The sequence below is a fragment of the Lathamus discolor genome, chromosome 3 (genome assembly GCF_037157495.1).
Source record: "Lathamus discolor isolate bLatDis1 chromosome 3, bLatDis1.hap1, whole genome shotgun sequence".
Classification (NCBI taxonomy): Eukaryota; Metazoa; Chordata; class Aves; order Psittaciformes; family Psittacidae; genus Lathamus; species Lathamus discolor.
This window is the reverse complement of record NC_088886.1, coordinates 39,921,419-39,943,557: the sequence shown is the minus strand read 5'-3', so window position 1 is coordinate 39,943,557 and position 22,139 is coordinate 39,921,419. Positions and strand designations below refer to the sequence as shown.

At 44.0% G+C, this 22,139-nt stretch overlaps 2 protein-coding genes across 9 annotated transcripts in view; one reads left to right on the top strand and one right to left on the bottom strand.

Moving 5' to 3' along the window:
* MED12L (mediator complex subunit 12L) overlaps positions 1–2,803 on the top strand; it is a 150,301-nt gene extending 147,498 nt beyond the window's left edge. For 6 of the 8 annotated variants that reach the window (XM_065674759.1, XM_065674755.1, XM_065674758.1 and 3 more), the window contains 2 exons: positions 1,480–1,561; positions 2,020–2,803. In XM_065674759.1, the coding sequence (XP_065530831.1) occupies positions 1,480–1,561; positions 2,020–2,072 (135 nt within the window). In that variant the 3' untranslated portion in view covers positions 2,073–2,803. Of the gene's footprint in view, positions 1–1,479; positions 1,589–2,019 lie in introns of all 8 variants that reach the window. The other 2 variants (XM_065674760.1, XM_065674756.1) reach the window with 1 other exon arrangement.
* Positions 2,804–4,037: 1,234 nt separating this feature from the next.
* On the bottom strand, positions 4,038–18,812 carry IGSF10 (immunoglobulin superfamily member 10). The gene is made up of 6 exons (XM_065674752.1): positions 18,619–18,812; positions 16,639–16,768; positions 14,068–14,458; positions 9,308–13,369; positions 7,767–8,667; positions 4,038–6,760 (listed from the first exon to the last, which is right to left on the bottom strand). The coding sequence occupies exons 1-6, from the start codon at positions 18,810–18,812 to the stop codon at positions 4,852–4,854; spliced, it is 7,587 nt and encodes a 2,528-aa protein (XP_065530824.1). The 3' UTR covers positions 4,038–4,851.
* Between the last annotated feature and the right edge of the window lie 3,327 nt (positions 18,813–22,139).

Genomic DNA, 22,139 nt, shown 5'->3' with positions numbered 1-22,139 from the left:
AATCTAAGGTAGGTGAAGATAACTAGAAAAACTATGCTGTAGAAAAATGAAGAATACAGTTATGCTGAAATTGCTAGTTTCTGAGTTTAAAAGCATTAATCAACAGGACGTGATAGAGAAATTTGGAGGCAGCTTATAAGTGCAAGAAACCCTGAGGTGGTTAATGCTTTTTGACTAACCTCAGCGTTTACTAAGGACTGTTAGCCAGAAGATTACACAATGTATTCTAAGTAAAGGATTTGGTTTTAGAAAGGGAAAAGATGCTGAAATCTCATAAAACACTGAAACTCCCTTCAGTAAGCAAAAGGTTTCACTGAAACACAGCGTGGGCGTTTTCTGTGGTGTGTATGATGTTATTAGAGTATTGAATAACTCCAGTTTTATTCAACATACCAGGTTTTCACACACTAATCGTGTATCCTTGTGGAGAAGCATAAAATGTTACTTAATTAGAAGCATTTTAACAAATCTAATGAGAAGGAAAATTCTGGGATGTGGAAGACAGATCTAGAGAGCTGAGAGGCCCTGGGGATTGGCAAGACAGTATGTGGTGGAAGCTTGGTCTGGTCAGTGCTTGGCAGTACAACAGTGCCTGCAGTGGTCCCGATTTCCCTCCCAGGAGCAGTTAAGCACTGGGGAGCTGTGCCCTCAGTGCTCTGCCCTCTGGAGTCTGAGGTACCTGGCGCACAGACATTCTTCTTTCACATGGGTGATGTATTTTCCAAGGGAAGAAGTGCTGGTTGTATACACAGACCTCTGCCCCCAGAGGTGTCCATCCCTGTGGCACACACAGATGATTTGTGTCATGTCGGTCTACCATACCTCAGTAGTGTGGTGTGAGGTGTATTCAGTGCTCTGACATACAGGTTGATGATCAATAGAAGTTGTTAATGGAGAATGAGTTTTTTCCTGAATGACAGCCAGAAGCATAGAAAGGTTACCCTTCCTGACATCTGAAGTGCCACTGCCCTGGGGAAAATGTTTTTCCAGAAGCCTATTTTTGACTATTATGTTTCAAGTACACATAAGTGTTTAAAAATGCTAAAAAAGACTGTTAATTTTGATTTGCAGTTTTGATTTGATTTGCCTTTGCACAATGCAGACAGTAAAGCTGCCTAGAATGACTGACATCTTCAGAGATGGAAAAGACACAGACTGACTCTGTCCCCTTTAGCCAGCTGGACACATGTGACACCTGTAACACAACTGGAAATGTGTGAGATCTCGCCCATCTTGCTGTCTAAGGGAATAAAGAGAACAAATGCTCTGGAAGCTCCAAGTGTGTTCCATGTGTCCTTGCTATGCTGTTAGAAGCCAGTCAGGGCTCACTGTGGAGAAACATCTGCTGTCTGCTGCCCCATGTCCAGGGAGGGCTGTGTCAGCAGCCAGTGGGTTGCACAGGCTGAACTCCTCTGCAGTTATCTGACACAGAACTTAACACCGTGCCTATTTATTTCTTCTTTCATGTTTCTTTTGCAGTTTCCAAGGCAAGGCTTACAGCAGACACAGCAGCAACAACAGACGGCTGCGCTGGTCAGGCAGCTCCAGAAGCAGCTCTCCAGTACGTGAGATGCACGCTTATATAGATGTATGTAGATACATAGGCATATTCGAATGTGGAATTATCTTTCTGGAGATGTTCTGCTTATTTAAATGCTGCCATATATATGTGTAAGAAATTTAGCTGCTGACAGCGGGTTACCCATCCCAGCAATGATGCAATACCAAAATTCTGGTGCTAGTGCATCCCACAGGCTGGTCTCCAGAGGAACTCCGGTCACCTGCAGGACAGGTGCTGGTGGCCTTGTCACAATTTGCCGCATGATTTCTCCTCTTACTTCTACAGTCCTACCACAGGCAAAGTCCCCAGGGAACTGAGCACCTCTGGTGTGTGTTAGGTGTGTAAGGGAGTGCAGTGACTGTTAAGTCAGCTACTGCTGCATGAAACACCCGTGTTTTCTGTACTGCTGTGGAACGCAGCTGTGAGGCAATATCACTTCCCTTTGCTTTATCCACCAGGTAACCAGCCACAGCCAGGAGTGAACCAGTACGGGCACACGTCACACTTCTGAGCTGGAGATGGGAGGGAGATGTAAGGCTATGTTTGCACTGAAGAACAGAACATTCAAAAGTCAATGCACTAGTTATTGCTAGAAAGCAGACTTTCATTTTCTTCTCTTATTATTTCAATGATTATTTTTTGTGCTGCAGTTGATGTGAATATGTAACAAGGTGGGTTTGGGGTAGGGGATTTTTTTTTCCATTTAACTAGATTTAAATGTATGAATTTGTGGGCCTATTTGAAGAATGTTATTGCAGATTTTATGAATTTGGTGCTTTAGGTCCTATTACTTTTAAGGTGGACAAAGAATGCTGGACTTGTTTGTGGGAAACACTTCTTTTTATATATTCTTTGTTTTGGGGTGTTGGTTTTTTTTTTGTTGCTTTTTTGGTTTTGTTTCCTTTTGTTGTTTTTTTTTTTTCCTCTTTTTTTTTAAAAAAAGGAACTGCACTGGACCAAACTACTGAACTGAAAGGCACTTCTGATTTTGGCATAGAAGTTAATTTGTTCATTAGAATGTTCACCTCTTTCTTTGTTGGTAGAACAAGCATCGATTTAACTTGTGTTTATTTGACTGCAATTTTCATATGCACTTTATAAAGTTCTTTGTTTAAAGTACCAATTTTCTCTTGCTCTTATTGTGCTAAGAAGGTGCTGAAGTGGGTTTTATTGCTTGTATTAGAACTTCTTAAAGTTTATATTAAAAGCCACAGTGTAATGTTAATAAACCTACTAGAAGTAGCAGTGTTTCCTATTTGGTCTTTTTAATACAAAGCTCACTGGTGATCAGTGCTAAAGGAGAGCATGGCACTGCAACAAGGACTGAACAGTCAGAGCGGGTTTTGCTCAACTCCTCCAAGGAAATCTCTCAGTTCTGGCAGAGCCTCAGAAAACAAATTGCTGTATCTCACCCTATGCCTTCAGTACCAAACCTTGTACCAGCTTTCACAGAGGGAGGGTGGAAAAGACACTAAAGTCATCTCAGCAGTCTCAGGAGTTCTGTAATTCACAGTTCTTTCTACTGAAGTTGACGCAAATGAGTCATTACTGATAACTCCTGTCTGCTGCCATTGTTGCACAGGAAGTATTTCCAGGTATGGGCTGGAATCTTGATTGTTGAGGGAGTTTCAGTGGTGTGAGGGTTAAGTGCTATCAGCTGAATGCAAAACCACAAGTAAATTGGAAATTGAAATTACCACAAACAAATCATTATTACCCTAAACCTGCCCAAATATAACTTTACTCATATTAGAGCTGAAAAAAACAGTATAAATGTATTAGCAATTTAGGAGTTATGTCTATATGGGTTTTTAAAATGCATTCATTCTGAAAGTGGACTTGCAGGGTATTTAGCATATACAGAGGAATATTTTGTAACTTTGTATTAACTCAATTTGGTTAATTTACCATACAAAGAATTTATAGCTGGTAGCATAGACTGATGTTCTGTGGGGAGGGGAAGACTGCCTGCATAGCTTCCAGGGCCCTGGGAGGCAGCGCAGCCAGGCACAGAGATCTGTAGGAAAGTAGGTTTTGGTTGGCTTTTACAGTAGCTGGGTAAGTCTTACTCATGTAAAAATTATTCACGTTCAGGTTTTGTTAAGGAGATTTACTGTTCTTCATAGTAGCTAAAGCTATTGCAGATGTTAACCAGCGAGATTCGTGTAATCCAGCTGTTTTGTGGCTACTACTCCACTACTACTCAACAGTGGCTTGTGTGCTGCTGCCAAGATGTTGCTGCAGGCAGCTCAGGTGCTGCTAAGCACCAGAGGGGTTCATTACGGACCCTACTTGTAAGTGGTACCTTACTGTATACTAGCTGGGGTTGTAGGGACAGTGGCAATGCTTCCATGGGATGCATGGGTTTTTGCAATGCTGAATTGCATGTATTTTGACCCCTCTGCCCTGACATTAATCTGTCTCTCAGGAAGAAGATAAGAAACTGTGAGATTTAGTTACTGGCTTAATTGTCCAAAGATTTATTTGACCAGTCAAATGATTAATTTCACCAGTCAGTGATTCATTAGTGTACAACATCTAGGTAGCCATTTCCTATCACTGCGAAGGTGTTTTCCATTCATGTACAGAAGGAAAATTATACCAAGCAGGAGTGTTTCTATACATGGTCCATATACTTCTTCTAAACAGTGCTAAACAGAGTGTACTCTCATTTAAAAATAAGAACGAAGTTGTTCTGGATATATCATTCCCAAGTTCTGCAAAAACCCCATGTGAAACAGAGCTCTATTATCAAAAGTACTTTACTACTCTTTTCACCATTGATAGTTTATTAAAAAAATACTAAGTATTTTTTAAACATGAAAACTTTCTTCAAACAAAAAAACCTTTCTTCAAACACATGGAGAAAGTAATCTGTATCACAATAAAAATCAGCTTTTTAGTTCTCAGGTACCCTTGCTTTATGTGACCCATGCTCCTGATAGTCATACAAGGTGGACAGTATGAAACTAATATGAAAAAGTCTGTCCTTTACTGAAGAACTCTAGGTACGTTTCCAAAAAGTAACTGTTTGATATTCAATGTTTGGTGGCAGAGTAAAATGCCTGAAGTCTGTTTTAATTTAAAGAACCAATTCTCAGTAGTGCTGCTAGACCTTACTTTCCTGAAGTCCTTCCTCTCTTTTTTTGCACGGTCATTGCAGACTGAATCCTTTACATGTTTTTAGGCACTTGACTGCCTATGGCTGCCTTTGATTAAACTTACTCCAGGAATGAACTCAGTCCAGCTGTAGATTTTGTTAACACATCTTTTATGCAGTATTTCTTACTTCAGAGGATGTGGACATATGTTACTGTGAAATCACTGCCAAGATGGTTCTTCGCTGTGCACTTGTATGAGCCAGAATCTGAGGGCTGGGGACTCTGGATGAGTAATGTCCCTGGAGGACGAAGCACTCTGTTCTCTGATGCTCGGCCTTGATGACCTGTAGTCACTACTGAGTGGTCAGGTAATTCCCAGGTAATTTCTGGTTTGGGTATTCCCAGTGCTGCGCAGTGGAGCTGCACAGCTGCACCAGGCATTGTGTGTATGGTCTGTGGTGGCCTGTTCATAATCCTTGGGGGATATGCTACAATAATGACAGAAACGGTTACAGAGGAATCTCCAGCATTATTGTAGGCCTTGCACACGTAATTTCCTCTGTCATGAATGGTGGCTTCTCGTATAACCAATGTGCCATTTTCCAGCAGTATGTACTTCCTGTTGATCTGTGGTCGATCCAGCACGTGCCCACCTGGCAGAGTCCACGCCGTAGCTGGTTTAGGATTCCCATCAGACAGGCAGTGAAGCGACAATGACTCCCCGCTAATGCCTGTCACCGGCCTCGTGGGGTGAGTGAGAATACTGGGCTTCTGGCCAACCTCCAGGATGATCAGCTTTTCAATGTAGCCAACTTTATTCCTGGCAGCACAGCGGTACTTTCCTGCTTTGTCTCCATCAGGACTATAGATGGTAAGGGTGCCGTTGCTTCCTGTGAGAAACTGGGAAGTCTTGATGCCACTGGAAAACCATGTGCCGTTAGGTAGCATCCAGCTTATGTCAGGTGGAGGGTTTCCGTCCACAGAACAATTCAACATGGTAGCTTTCCCAGGTTTTGCTATTATTTTTTCATTGAATGGATTTTTAAACATTGGTCGCCTTAGCATTTCCAGTACTTCCAGCTGCACCACCAGCATACTCTCCCCACCATCGTTACGTGCCACACAGATAAAATCTGCCGTGTCAGAAGGCCTTATGTTCCGAATTTCAAGTGTTCCATTTTTGTGTACTACAATCCTGCTCCCATAATATGGAGCTGTTAGGAAAATATTATCAGGCATGATCCACATAATCTGAGGGGGAGGTGTCCCTTCTGCCCTACAATCAATTTGTTTCTTTGAATGCCTCACTGCCGTCACCTTCATGATTGTTTTGTTTGCATATAAACCATTTATGACAGGCGGTTTTGCAACAACATCCAGTTTATACAGTTTTGTATCATCCCCTCCAGGGTTACGAGCCACACACATGTACTCCCCAGCATCTAACAGTTTGACTTGACTGACTGACAGAGAACCATTGGCATGCAGGAAATGTCTGTCTGTTGATGAGGAGATCATGTCACTGGAAGGTAGCAGCCAGAATATTTTGGGCTTGGGTTCCCCAGCAGCTTCGCAATCCAGTAATGCCGTATCTCCAGCTTTCACTTTATGGTATGTCTTGTAACTGTGCTTTATCTGAGGGGCTGCCATAATGACCGCGATGTGTATCTTCATTTCATCTCTCCCCAGGGTGTTTTGAGCATAGCAGGTATATTCTCCTCCTTCTGTTACTCCAACTTTGTTGAGATACAGTGTTCCGTTGTCAAAGAGGACGTACCTGCGAGACCTGCGTCCGCTGTCATCTGCCAGCATTGCGTTATTGATCACTGTCCCATCTGGCAAACTCCAGGATATTTCTGGTGTGGGTGACCCAGAGGCCTTGCAATCTACTCTGAAATCTTTTCCATATGGCACCAGTTTCTTGAAATACTGTTTCTGGTCAATCTTGGCTGGTTTCATTGTGATGCTGACTTTCATCAATATCAGATCATCTCCAATTTTGTTTCTTGCAACACACAAATAGTCACCTGCATCCTTTTCAGTAACTGCCTCAATAACCAAGGACCCATTGGGGTGGACGTGGATTCGACTTCCCATTCTGTTGGGGGGAGAGAAAGAGGAAACGAATTATGGAACAAAATGCTGCAAGTAAATACTGAGCACTGACAGCGACTGACAGTATTAACAGAACGACACAATACAGATGTTCTCTCCAAAGGCACTGTGTCCCCATCACCACCTACCCAGTGGGTTCTAACCTGAGGCAGTTGCTGCTGTTGTTGCTGTGTCGATGCTTGTGTGCTTGCTGACCCTATGTAGGTGTGCAAAGCTGCACAATGCTACCTTTTCCTTGCTGAAAAGCTGTTCTGTGAACAAATGAGCCTGTTGAACCTCACGTCCCCGATCCCACCAGCCTCTGCTCCTCTCCCTCGTTCTTCTCCGTGTGGACAACCCACAATACTTGGCCCAGCCAGGGCAGCTGGCAGTGCTGATTTATCTTGCCCAGAATGACACTCAGCACTGGGTGATGGCTTTCTGGCTGCCTGTCCAGCAGCAGGGAGCAGACCTGGACATCCCTTCTCAGCCCAGCTGCAAGTTCTTGTAAGCCTGCAAGGAGCATCCTAATCTGGGATTGTCACTCGCAAAGCAAAGCTCCAGTGTTACTGTAGGAGGGGGCATGGGGAGGGATGCTCAAAGGTTGACTTGGCACAGTCAACTATAGAAGCCTTCTCCTCCTGAGTCCCACTTCACAAACCTCTTATAAACTGTTCCTCCTATAAAATAACACCATTCAGCCAATACATGATTAACATCAGTTTCCTTAATTCAAATATGACTTGTGTCCATTTTGGTAAGACCTCACCAACTGATGTGACCTGTTATGTGTAATATAATAACGTAATATATGTTGTATAATATATAGTAATGTAATATGTAATGTGTAATAACAAGCCATCATCACAGATATTTCACCACTGTTAAACATTTAAAAGTGAATTTAGTTCCCAATATATTGTTTCAGTGATGTAACCATCTCTTAAATGAGCACCAGAGAAGACAGTGTTAAAGTTTTCCAAGAGGTGGGGGAACCACAAGACTCCTACCTGTGCCACTGGTCAACGACTGCCTTGGAAGGTAACCTCCAGATGATCCTGGGCTTTGGCTCCCCAGTCGCTGTGCAGTTCAGAAGCAACTTATCCCCAAAATTCAAGCGAGTCATTTCTTCAGAGGCAGTAGCTATTTTTGGAAGTGTATCTCTGCGTTGCACCACGAGGCTCACCACTCTCCTTTCTGAGCCAGTTGAGCTTGTGGCTATGCACTCGTAATTCCCACTGTCAGAAGAGGTGATACTGCTGAGGTGGAGGGTCCCATTGGAGAACAGGAAGAGCTTTGCATTTACCAGCTGCAGGGGTTTCACTACCATGCCATCAGAGAGGACCCAATGGACAGTGGGCTGAGGATTCCCTTCCACAGTGCAAGGGAGTTTCAGATTTTCCCCCATCATTACTTCAACACGTTCTCTCTTCTCTTCCAGAATAGCAGGAGGTGCTGCAATGACCTGCAGTTTTACAATCAGCTTATCAGTGCCTGCTGGGTTTTTAGCCATGCATGTATAGAGGCCCCTGTCGTAAACAGTGACTTCCTTGATAATTAAAGTGCCATCTGTTTCCATGTGAACTTTGTTATTTCCTGCCCAGGAGTCGGAGATGTGTGTTTTATTTGCTAGAACCCACGAGACGGTGGGAGGAGGCCTGCCCTCAGCCTTGCACTTCACTGCCACGGGCTTTCCGGAGTGAGCGGTGAGGAGCTGCCACCTGCTGCCGGTGATGCGGGGTGGGTAGGCCACTACCGACAAGGTGACCAGGAGCCGTGCTGCACCATGTGGGTTGGCTGCAGTGCACAGGTACTGCCCGCGGTCCTCCAGGCCCACCCGGGTGATGGAGAGCGTGCCGTTGGCAAACACTATCCATCTGCTGTTGCCTCGGCTTTCTGGAGCATCGGTCCCTACAGAAGCAAGGGGACACCAGCACAGCATGTCAGAATCTCTCCTGTTTCTTTTTACTCAGCCCCTGAAAACGCTTTCCTCACCCTCGTCTACTTTGCCCAAATAACCAAGGCAATAGTGAGAAAGACAGAATCATATTTTGAATATAGTGACAAAGCTTTAAAGTAAAGCCCGAACTCGGTCCTCAGTAGAGACAAAGTTCGGATAAAGCAGATGGGGCTCTGCATATCCCAACATACAAGCATAGTCGTGACTAGGCTTTGCATTCAAAAATATTCTGACATAGCTTTAACTTGATTTGATGGTTTGTTACCACAGACAGATTTTTCTTTTTACTTGTCTTCTGAAATAGCCAGTAGCACACAATAAATACTGAAATCTTCTCACAGTAAGTACAGAATTATAGTTAAATATATATTATAGATTTTTTTTAGTTTCCATAAATAACTACTTCATCAGTAAGATCCTCCAGAAGATGTCTGGGGATATCCATCTCCGTCACTGTCTCCAAGTTCATCTTTTCACCGATATTTCATGGTACTCTTAAATGATGCAATACTTGAGTTTGGCACATAAAACATCTGCCAAATTACATGACTGTAATGGAAGGAAAATTCTAGAGAGGTTTATCAAGCTTACCTATTGATATCTTGGTCCACTGTATTGTTGGATGAGGGTTACCAGTAGCTTCACAAGGAACAAAAGCATCTGAATTAGCTAGTACAGTAAAAGCAGCTAATTTTCCTCCAATTATTCTGGGCTTTGCCAAATGGTTTCTGCTCAAAGAGTCCAAAGCTATAGGAATGGGGGTGGTAGTTTCTTGATCTTGCCTCTTTTCAGACCAGCCTTTGGCAGAACTGTCCTTGTCACTTCCCCACAGAGGCACATGCGGAGTTGCGATCTGTGATGACTTCAGCATGGTCAGTGTGTTGACAGCCAATGTGCTGACCCTCTCTGTGACTTTGGATGGCTTCTGCCAGAATTTGATTGCCCCCCACGGAGGTGAGTTGGTTCCCTCATTATGTGCAGGAGGCACAACTGCTGCGAGGGCTGGTGGTGGGGTGGGATGCTGGGTGCTGGCAGGAGTGATTGTGCTTGCAGCAGGAGCACTTGACACACTTCTTGCTGGGAATGTGGGCTGTACTACGTGGTTGTCTTGGGTAGCACTCTTTTCTGGTTTTGGCCATGATTGTTCGCTTGCTGTTGCGGTGGCTTCAATTTGCTGAGCAGGTTCTGACCCAGCTGCCACCCAGTCTGTGGCAGGTTGGGTGCTTGGGGTGCTGAAAAGCTTTGAAAGCTGTGGTGTTGTCCGGATTGGTGTGATGAGGCTCTGTGGTAGCATGGCTGACTGGCTGTTCCTCCATGTGACAGGGGTAGCCAATGTCTGCATGGCTGCTGCAGGTGTGAGCTGAGGAGTGTCTGGTGTGTTAAGGATCCACAGTGCTGGCACTTCTGCCACTGAGACTGCTCTCACACTCTCAGAGAGAGGTTTTGCAGGCATAAGACTTGTAGGCATAGTCAATGACTTAACTGTTGTCGTGACAGGCATGGCTGTATTCATAGGCAGAATCACTGCAGTGCTGTGGCCTGCAGTCATGCTTTGTGAAGTAGATGTCATAAGGGGCCTTTTCCTCCTCTGACCTCTCTTTTTTCCCATTCTGTATATTTTACTTTTGGTGATTTTGGTGTCAGTCTGAGGGGCAATAATAGGTTGAACTGTTGGCTTCAAATGAGTTACATCCATTTCTTTGGTGGCACTAGTTGCAGGATTAGAGGAAGAATGCAGTTTTGTAGTGGGAACATGTTCTGACTTAGCATTGCCATAATGAATGGGTTTGTTTAAAGACAAGAAACCATTGCTGTGATTCCCACCTGTTGAAATAGGCATAAAGTGCAGAGGAGACATTTTGAACACAGATAACGATGTTGTAGTTTTAGGATGCATGGTCGATACCTCTGTTGATGGAAACTTATCTGTCCATTGTTTTGGTCGCTTCTTCAGAACCTCTTTTTGCACACCATTTCCAAAGAGAAGTTCCCAAGTAATTTTTCCTCTTTGGGAATTTTCTGGTGAGGTTCTAGGCTTAATGCTGGGTGAGACTGATTCAAGGGTAGAAGATACCTTAGTGCTTGCAGTATATGTAATCTCTGTAGCAACATGAGCTGTGTAGGTTGCTGTTGTTGGTAGTCTGATGGTAAAAGGTTGGACTGTATCAGTCCCTGTCTGAAATGGAGCACTGCTCTGTAATTTCCATTCAGGACTATCTGGGGTCGCCTTCATAATGAAAGTCATGACTGTAGTATCTTTCTCCCTTTCACTAGCTTCATTTTCCTCTTTCCTGAGGAACACTGTATTTTGTTGTGTACCTGCTGGGTGCTCCAATGGCATGTTTGTGATCGAGGGGGAAGACAGAGGTGCTTCTGGGCTAAATGGGTTGATGAAGCTGCTTAAATTATTTAAAGTTGGTAAACTTGACATATATTTCATATTCAGTTGAACATCTGCAGCCACAGCTGTACTTCCTCTGACAGATCCTGGCCTCCCCAGATCGTATCTGTGCTCTTTCGTACTTGGAATACGTCCTGGTCTAACAATTCGCCTCCTACCAGAAGTTTTCCTTCGTCTTCCATATTCCTGCGGGGCCTGGGGTGTACGAGTTGTAATGTTCTGAAGAATCTGAATTTGCTGATGAGTTGATTGTTTTACACCACTTGCTGATATTAGACTGAAATCAGATCTTTCCCATGAGTTTGTAATTGTAGGTTTTAGATATGTTTGTGGCCTTCTGCTGTCAGATGACAGAGACTGTGAAAATGGATAGGGGAGAGGAGTTACTGCCTCTGAAACAAGAAGAGAGGTCTTAATAGCAGGAGTGTTACTCATGGTCATCTCAGGCCCTGCAGTTACTATGTTTTCTGTTGCTCTCCCCAGAGTAGATACTGGGACTGTCTCTGTTACTGGAATCATGAATTCTTCTTCTAGAGATACAAGATCACCAGATGTTTCCTCCTCAATTCCAGGTAATTCTGAGAACGTGCGGACTTCAATAGGTGGATTCGTTGCTACTTCTCGATTTTCCATCGATGTTGAGTTCCTCTTTGTTTTTTCCAAAAAGGCTGCCCAGAGCTGTGGGTCGACTCTCCTGGCTGAGGAAACAAACTGTCTTCTGTGTCCTCTGAGCCGCCTGCTTATTTTGTCCCTGTAGTGCCTGAAAGTCATGTTCCTGTAGCCGTTCCTTTGATGTGCAGTCTGTGCAACCCGATTTCTGAATGCTGAGGCAGCAGGTTCCTGATTAGCTGTCAAGGGAGCTAGAGTAGCTAGAGGGTGTTTCTGTGTTGTGGCAGAGGCAAGCATTGCATTGCCAGAGCCATCACCCTCTTCCCATTCTCCCACAACTATCTGCTTTTTCTTCAGAGCAGTTTCATCCTTTCTAACTAGCACTCGGAAAACCAAAAGATCAACACCATACTGGTTGGCTGCAACACATCGAAAGTACCCACTGTCTTGTTCTGTTACCCCTTGTATTTTTAAGGTACCATTGTCAAAAATATGTTTGTTTCTTACAGAATGATGAAGAATCACGTGTTCAGGCAATACCCAACTAATGGAAGCATCTGGAACAGCAGTGGACGTACAGGGAAGATAGAGTGTGCTGCCAACAAATGTAGAAAGTTGGGCTCCATTTACATTGCTGTGTTCCACATAAGGATCGACCACAGTAATTCTAAATGTGAGAGTATCTGCATCATTGTAATTTGTGCCTATGCAGTGATAAAGCCCGCTGTCAAAAGTATCAGCTGTCCGTAATGTGAATGTTCCAGTTTTAACTACTATGATTCTCCCATCCTCGCTGATATAAGGAGCTCTGACTTTGCTCCCATCAGCCAATATCCACTCTACTGCAGGAGCTGGTTCTCCAATTGCTTGGCATTCTAGTTCTACCATCCCCCCGACTAAAACAGTGTGCTCTGTTTGTGTTTTATTGTCCCTGGAGATGATGGCCCAGTTATTTCTTACTCCTCTTTTGTCAGCACTGGGCAAAATAATCTGAGCGTCCGTAAAGTACTGGATGTGCAAGGTGTTAAGTGTGGTTGCTGTCCTGTCTAGCTGTAATGCCACTTTGCTTTGCATTAACCAAGGTGGTTCAGCTCTCAGTTCAGACTCTATATTGGTAAAAAGTTCATCTTTTTCAGAGTAGATTTGTTTATATTTGTAGCTAAGAAAAGGCACGTTAGTTGCTAGGGCACTCCTTTCCAGTTTTAAGGGAGAATTACTGTACAGTGCCAGTATGCTCCACAGCTGCTGAATATGCTCATAATCAATGCCACATACCAGAGATGTTGAGAATGCTGTGTTGAGCACTGTACTGTTGCCATCTTTGCCAAATGAGATGGGAGACATTTCTTTAGGTTTTTGGATGTTGCAAACCAAGTTACCTCGGCTTCCTGCTTGGTCGGTCATGTTCAAAACCATGGATCCTATAGGAGCTATGAATTCCTTAGGAGATACAGAATTGAAATCCCCATCATCTGGTACTGTGAGGTTTTTAAATTTCAGAGAGTCATGTATGGCTGGCTTAGTGCAGGTTAAAGATGCAGAAGGAACATCCACTAAGCTTTTCCCTTCATGATTTTTGGGACTAGCACAAAGTGGGCATTGCTGAGCACCGGAACTTCTGTCTTTTTTGCACTTTACAACATCTGAAGGAAAGAAAAATGCAGTAAGCTCTTGTAATATTATTGTTAGTATTAAAAAGGCATTTAACTACCAGCAGCTTGTTCTCTTGAATATTAACAAAGTTAATCTTAAAGTAACCTAAGAAAACCTATGAATTTTCTCTGGTGAAACTGCCTAAGGACTGTTGCTATTGCAGCTCCATACAGAATCCTTCTGTCCCAGTTCTACACGGCGCAACGCAGGCTCTGCTGGGGTATATGGCCGTAGCTTGGTTCTGAGCAACACAGGCTGTGGCAGGGTGAAGGTGACACTACGCTATCGTGTGCAACCTCTGCTCAGAGCAGCAAATGAAAAAGTTCTCGAGTCTTGTTCCTTATTTCTGTTTGGAAAAATCAAGGACAATGTTGCCTTCATTCTTGCCAGTTACATAAAAATTAGCTTCCTTATTCCCTGTGGAGTCCCCTGGGCACAAAAGCTTTGGACTGGCCAAGGAAAGTGTTCCATTAAGCTGCACTTTGGAATGGGTTAAGACCACTAGATTCATTTAATCTGGAAAACTGAATGGTATTAATCTATTTATCCTGATTACATGCACCTGCAAAATTCCTGTCTCCCAGTCTTGTCTGTGAGAATAAACAAATGAATAAAGGACAGTTACCTTTACCAGAAAGAGCAAGATGCTATAACATGATTAAAAGCATAAACAAAGCCTTTCGCTCACCTGGTCTCGCTTTTGCCCATTCTGCAAACCATTGGAGGTTGCAATCACAGGACCATGGGTTTCCATGAAGGTAAATGCTCTCTAGCTCAGACATGTAGGAAAACATTTCTTGTGGCAGTGAAGTCAGCGTGTTGTCTGACAAATATATGTGCTTCATGAAGGATATTTTAAATATTTGGCTATAGCGCAAGGTGACAAAAGTATCTGGATGAAGCTGCTTAAGTAGATTTCCTTCCAAGTGGACCAACCTCAGTGCTGTGAGTCCATAGAAAACATAGGGATTTACAAACTCAATTTTATTGTGGTCCATATGCAGTCGTACCAAGCTCTTCAGACCATGAAAAACATCCTGCTGAAGAACTCTGACCTTGTTATAACTCATTTTTAAGACCTGTTGATGAAAAAGTAGTAAGTGTATAACATTAACCCATGTTATACTGTTAAGACTCCTAACACATTCTGATTGATGGTTACCCTTTCAAGTACTTCACCAGACCAGTAACGGCAGCGATTGATTGGAAAAAACTCAGTAAGAGAAATAAATGCAGTGTTAGTTGCAGGACTAAAGGGTTGCTTCTTGTTCCAACAGTCCATCAGGGTGACCTTTCTGCAGTCACATTTACAAAATGCAGTGATTAAAAAATAAAATAGGGATGCTGGGGAGGGACTCTTCGTCAGGGACTGTAGTGACAGGACAAGGGGTAACGGGTTAAAACTTAAACAGGGGAAGTTTAGATTGGATATAAGGAGGAAGTTCTTTCCTGTTAGGGTGGTGAGGCACTGGAATGGGTTGCCCAGGGAGGCTGTGAATGCTCCATCCCTGGCAGAGTTCAAGGCCAGGTTGGATGAAGCCTTGGGTGGGATGGTTTAGTGTGAGGTGTCCCTACCCATGGCAGGGGGGTTGGAACTAGATGATCTTGAGGTCCTTTCCAACCCTAACTATTCTGTGATTCTATGAAATAAACCCATGCTTATTTCTTCTTAAGAAAAAGAAATAAAAAACGTCCCAATTAAGCTATGCTTACGAAAAGGGGAAGCAGAATTTGACCATAAGCTGTGGTAGGGATTTTTGCTCCAGCCAGTGTTACGACAATAAAAATTCATGCAAGAATCTATTTTTATTTCTGCCTAACCAACAGAATCTACAAAGTGTGCCCCAAGTTTCAGGATTTGTGTCATCTGAGCTGTCTACTTTCCTAACCCTAACTCTCAGGTGCCATGTTGTTGCTGACCGGATAAAAGTCAAATTCGTAACTCTGAGATGCACGAACCTGGCATATTGCTGAGGGATAAAATATGGTGCCCAAGACACCCTTTTCGTTGTTATTTTTCCTGTTAGAATTCTACCGTTGCAGTCTGAATTCTGTATTTTGAAAACTAGTGAGAAGTAAAAAATCACAAAAAGGTTCAAATTTACTTGCCCAATGTAATTCCATTAGAAATATCTATGATAAAATGATTCTATGATTCTGTCTGTAATTGTGCTGCCATCTTCCTTGTTCATAGGGGAGGGAAAGCTTGTTGGACTCCATAAAGCTTATTTTATTAAGTCAGTTGTGAGGAGTTACCAAGCAAGCTTTCAGGCACAGAGCTACCCTTTGTGAGCGCTAATGCAACCTGGAGATCTATACGCTCCACACCTTCTCTGGTTTCTGCCTTTCCCTCCTAATCCTATAACCAGCAACTGAGCAAATCCCAAGTTTTCTGTCGGAACAGTTCAGGTCTCTTGTGTTCTTAGTTCATCACAGCTAAAACATCATTGTTACTTCTCCGTAGCAGTTAACAACAGCTCTAGATGAAAGTTTAACTGGAGAATAAGTGTTACCTGTACATTGAATTAGCTGGGAATGGCTGTTCCTAAATAATCATCTTAGTAATTCTTTATATATAAGTATCTACATGGCGCGTACTGAGACAGCTTCAGAAACCCTGTATGACACCGTATATGTACTAATTTTCAGAATACACATAAATATAGGCAATATTTTATAAATAGGAAATATTTCAGTTAAAGAACAAAACAGGCATCAAATACTGCATTTTAGAAGTCCACAAATACATACTAAATTATAAACCCAAGGGTTTTTTAAAGGATTTAAATGTTTATATGTAATATGTTCAGTAGGAGCCAATTTTTAATGAAGGACAGAAAGGGACAGGGCTATAATGTACTGAAGGGAAAGGGAAATCTGGATGGCAAAAAGTCCTCAAAAAAAGATAAACATTGACTAACAGATTAACTAAATACAAGTTTCCTATCACAGATGCAGTACTTGGAGTTCTGCAGTCTTTCTCCTTCATGCAAACAAGAGTTTAAACTGCAGTTGTGTGTTAAGATACAGGTACCTACCGATATGTTTGCCACACTCTTTAAACTGTACTCAGATGCCCTCCTGGGAAGGAAAGGCATTTCCCTCATCTTTCACGTGGATACAATAAGAAATAGGAAACCAAAATGCTACATACCGCTGGTCTGCTTCCATTTATCAGTATTACTGCAAACTGTTTAAGTCAGAACAAAAATTAAGATTAGGTCATCTCCTAATTAAGATTAGGTCATTTAGTTCTTACCTGTAATGAATATAAATCACTGAACACCTTATCAGGGATTGTATTTATCTCATTGCTGTGCAGCATCAGTAACTCCAGTTTCTCTAGGCCAGAAAAATCTGTTTCTGTCAGTCTGAGCAAGCTGTTGTATCTGTAACAAACATTTCATCCCAGACCTGGGTTTAGTCAGACATCAACTTCACAAGTTTCAAACAAACAAAACTGAAACAAAAGAACAACTCTTTGGAAATACATAAAGGTTCACAGCAACTCTGACTGCCAAGATGAAATTATAAGCCATTTCTTCAGGAATAATTCATTGAAGCCAGGTCTGGGCTTCAATGCAGATGAGCCATGGGCTTCTGTAATGATGAAGGTTAGTGATACATCGATGCCTCTTTCAACTGGGGGCTTTCCCAACACTACCGCATCACAGAGAGGTCCATGAGCAACAGTGAGCCTCCTCTGCTGTCCACTGAGACCCAGGTAAAACCGGGGGTCCTGGGGATGACCTGTCTCCTGGGACCTATGGGATGGTGGCTGGGCTTCAGCTACAGTGCAGGTGGGTTCTGAAGTGTGCTTGGCAGTCCGTCCCTGCACTGGCTGCACAATGCTGTCTGCCCTTTCCAGTTGTACTTCTTGAGTTTTATTCCCACTCTGCATGTATTCAGTGTTGCTCACAACTTGTTAATGCAGGTGTAGCCTCAGCCTCCCCTATTTTCCATAAGTATACATAGAGTATGGATAGACTTGGCTGGATTTAAACAGCAAGCCAAAAATGAAACAGAACGCCCTTCACATAAGGGCTGCACTGCTATGGGAGGTTTGACCATTGGTTGTATCTAAGTCTAGCCAGCCTGAGTATTGGCTGTGGTGATGTTATGCTGTCCCAGCATTAGTACAAGGTGTGTAAGCCTCACAAATGCTGAGTATCGACTCTGTGATGTCTTTGAGTTCATGACTACTACCGCCTTGCATGACCTGATTAGCCAAGGCAGGGACTGTTCTCATGATCCATTTACACTTGCTATGCCCTGTGGTGACAGTAAATTAGATTAAATCATCAGTTAGATGGCCTTTCCATTATAGTAAATAATGTATTTCAGTCACATGTCTTTCTCCTAAGGTAACCCATAACCCTCTAAAAGTACTTGTACTTAATTGTAAGATTTTATATACAGCATTTCTGGACAACACTGACAAAATCAATGGAAGGAAAGGGCAGAGAGGAGTCAGGAGCAGGGAGCTGGATATGTTGCCTGGAAGCATAAGGCAGATAAAGGGGAAGACTTCAACAAAAACTTCCTTTTACATTTTCTGCATACACATATTGGATGATTCGGAGGTTATATGTATCAAAAGTGATGCAAGGATGAGCCAAATATTGCTGATTAATCTCATAATTTGATTGTATGACAGAAGGCACTTGTTGGAAACCCTGTTAATAGGTCAGTGAGCCCGTATAGAATTTGCTCCCCATTCCTTTTAACCACCCACAGAACAGAACCACTTTGGAGGCTGAAATATTCAGGCAAGTGCTATTTCCCATAAAGCTGATAGATAAAAGCAGAGATACCAGCATTGTGTGACATTCTGAAGTCACAGCAAAGTCTGAAGATTTTAACACATGTACTAGTTTTCCAGCCCACTGCCTGAGCTCTGAACTATCATTTCCCAGACAGAATTCTTTCTGTTTCAGACTCCTTCTGAATTCCATGTTGCAGATGCAGAATGTTTGGGTAACATAAAAGAATTAAGTTTGAAACTTTTTGAAGTCCTTACATGCCCTGTGATACATCCCCACAATTCCACTTAGTGTTGGTGGTCTTTGCTAGCTGTGACTACAACCACTTTTGAATACAGCAGAGCACTGAACTCTATAAAGATTTATTTATTGCTTTGGTTCATTTTAGCCCTAGATCTGGAAACTATTAATTACTGCTTTGCAAAATGTTGAATGGTAACTGGTCTGTGCATTTAGGATCTCGATGTTAAACATACCCCAGATTGATGCGCTCCACATTTGGAGGGATGTGCGGTGGGACAGCAGTGAAGTACCGGAACGTGCAGTGCACCTCGGTGGGGACATAGCAGGCGCAGAGCCTGGGACAGGCGGTACTGCCGGGAAGGGCAGCCAGGCAGGCGGCGAGGAGAGTCCCCAGCCACCAGCACCTGCCTCCTCTTGGCGCCTTCATCCTGCAGAAGACACTATGCTACCATCCTGCGCAGCAAGAGCAGATGGGTTCCTGCAAAGAAAACAAAACACAGACGCGTTTAGTAACACCCATGTTTTAAGCTAAAAAACCAAGATGCCTTTGTATTTCCAGCTGTGTGATGCGCTAAAATGTTCGTCATTTAAAAGAAGCAGCCTCACACTGTCTTTGTCTTGCTGCGATGTGCCGGTGCTTACAGGTGAAGGTTTCATTTTTGAAGGAGGCAGCCGTGGAAACCGAAGGATGTGGCTGTCGTTACCTCACGACTGTGCGGAGTGTTCCTCGGTCTGCGAGCAGTTTACCCTCGGGAAGGAACACGTCGGCTCCTCGCTTGCCAATGATTATTCCAACCAAAACTGACTCATTTCAAAGCCCGCGCGGCGGGAGCGGCCGCTGCGGCCACACTGCGCTTCCCCAGGGCCCAGCCCCCGTCTCTACCTGCGCCAGGGCGCGCTGCCCGCCGCTGCTGCTGTACCTGGCCGCGGGGCGCCCGGCATCCGAGGCTTCGCCCCGCCGCCGCCTGCCCCTACCTGTGCGACCTCCGTGCCGGCTGCAGCGCCCGGCGGGGCCGCTACCTCGGGGCAGAGCCTCGCCGGGCGGGGCGAGTCCCGCCGCCGCCGGCTCCTCCTCCCGGGAGGCGCCGCCGCGCTGGGGGGACGCGGTTGTGGGGCCGGGGCTGTCGAAGGAGCCTCCTGCCCGGCTGTGCCCGCGGAGGCGGCGCGGCTGCGGGGGGCTGGTGTGGACGACGTGGAGAGGCCCCTCGGGGGGCCTGGGGGTGCTGGTGCCTGCAGGTCCCCCCGCTGCCCCAGTGGGGGGCTGTGTCGGGAAAGGGGCCGGCGGCCCGTTAGAACGGCTGCCGAGTGCGCCGGGGGGAGGAATCGCCTTCCTTTTTGGATCAGGTCCGTCAGTGCTGCAGCTCCCCGCGTTCTGCGCGGCAACGGGCGAGGTTGATGGCATGTTTGTAACGAAAGGAAGTGTTAGAAAAGATTACTAGATACTTAACAACTGATTACCTGGCGCTAATCGTTCTTGAACTGCTAAACTTCACAACTGTATTTTAATAGGAGCTTTAATTAATGCTAAATTACTCTGTCCTTATGCAGCCAGGGTCAGAAGTTAAACATGAGCCCTCTATGCTGCAGGAGATTTCCGGTATCTCCCTGACTGCACAAAGTTAACACTTAGGAACTTTAAGGAAAACCCTGGAAACAAGGCCAGATTGGATGGGGCTTTGAGCAATCTGGTCTAGTGGAAGCTGTCCCTGTTCATGGTAGGGGGTTGGAACTGGATGATCCAGTTTGTCCTTTCCAACACAAACTGTTCTGCGATTCTATGATTCTACAACTGAAGGACAGTTGGAGGGGTCCCAAGCAACCTGCCGCAGTGGAATGTGTCCCTGCCATGGTAGGGATTGGCGTAGGGTGGCCTTCAGAGGTCCCTTCCAACCCAGATGATTCTATGACTCTAAATGCATCTTCCAAGCAGCACTGGAAGGAGCCGCATAGCTTCTTACTCCTCTCTCTGTCTCTTACTCACTATTATTATCAATCGACACTGCCACGTATACTAGCATTGCCCATTTTTGTCCAGCACCTGCATTTTTCCCACTGAAGCCGAAATGTGCTTGGCAGTCCTTGTCTCTGGCTCTTTTCAGTTCTATATTGCTCAGAGTTCTGCTGGTGGAACATGCGGCGCAGTAGTAATTGTGTTAATGTGACTGTTCGTGGTCCAACCACAAAATTCCTTCTGTCTGTGTATGGCAAGGAGCAGCTGAGTTCAGATACTTTGGGTGAACACAAATGGGATGCACAGCTTATTTGACCCTCGTCCAGGTTTACGACAGTTTCAACTGTGTTACACGTTTATGACTCTATGTTCCAAATTAGCAATGAATGAGGAAACAAGCTCCTTAACAATGCCACTCAAACCTCACATTCTTCTGCAGAAACACTGTTTATCTGAGATGGGGTGACTTCAGCATCATCGTGACTGTATGTGATGTAGTGTCAGTCATAAATCTGTCTAGGCAATTTTTAATACTTTCTTGGTATTAGTTTTCATATTGACTCCTCTGGATTTAAAAGATAAGAATACTGGCTTCAGGATATAGGGAGAAATGAGAGGAAATTAGGGTAAGGTACACAACATAAATTATCCTGGATTGTGCTTTTGGTGTGTAAGGAGGTACACAAGTCAGTGGCAGCTGACTTCATGTGAACCTTCATACAAGATTCATTTGTGCTTTGAGCTGAATAGAAATTTTCAGCCAAAATGCTTTGGGGGTTTTGTGGTTGGGTTTTTTTTTTTTGTGTATGTGTGTGTTTTGTTGTGGTTTTTTTTTGAGGGGGTGGGGGGTGTTGTTCCTCAGATCTTGCTCTTTCCATAGAATCGGTATTTTTCTTGGAGAAATGTGAATTTTGACATATGTTTCAGTTTTCCATTAGGAAAGCCACAGCACCTGAAGCCAGCATGGATCTGTTTCCCTCTGAGCCACGGTGCCAAACAGAACCTGTAGTATGTGTGCTTCTCTACTTGTTAGCCTTGTCCTAGGAGAAACCAAATCTGTTAGGCTGCTTTGGTAGAAACAAGATCCCTGTTCTTGCAGACTCAAGAAAACTGATCAAGTGCTTCACACTTGTTTTTGCACATATACCAATAGTAACTCTCTGAGAATGATGTATTGAAAATAACATTTTCACTTACTCAGATGTCTTGCCTCTTGTTGCCATGAGCAGAGCACACTGTCCTATTCTGGTGATACTGTCGTGTTTTGGTGTGTAAACCTGTCCTGTTGTGATGGTTGTAAGAAAAATCCTGAACTCCAGCTAGTCAACTCCACCAGCAATCTGAATGCACATCGGGTAAGATCTGCATTTTTGTGGTTTAAATAGGCGCACTGTGCCTAACCTGAAGCAAGTCTATCACCACTGCCTGCTTGTCACACCAGGCTGCCAGTCTTGGTGCGATGTTTTCTGAGGTTATCCTCAAGAGTGGATTGTTTGCTAAAACACTGTTTTTTTCCAGGGGAAATAAATAAGTAAAGGCTTTTGGCGTATCTATGAGAGTCTCTTCTTATCACGTTTATCTGAAGCCAGGAAGAGGTATTAAGTATATACAGTGGGATTAATTTATTGGGATGGCAAAATAACCCATACTAAGACTACAGGGAGATTTGGAAATGACCCTGAGAACAAGTCAAAACTTGAGCGATCACACTGTCCCTGGTCCTACTGAATTCTGTCCCCCTGAGAGCTGAAGAGAGGATTGCAGGCCTGTCATTAGGTATGTTTTCTAAATCTTTATTACAGT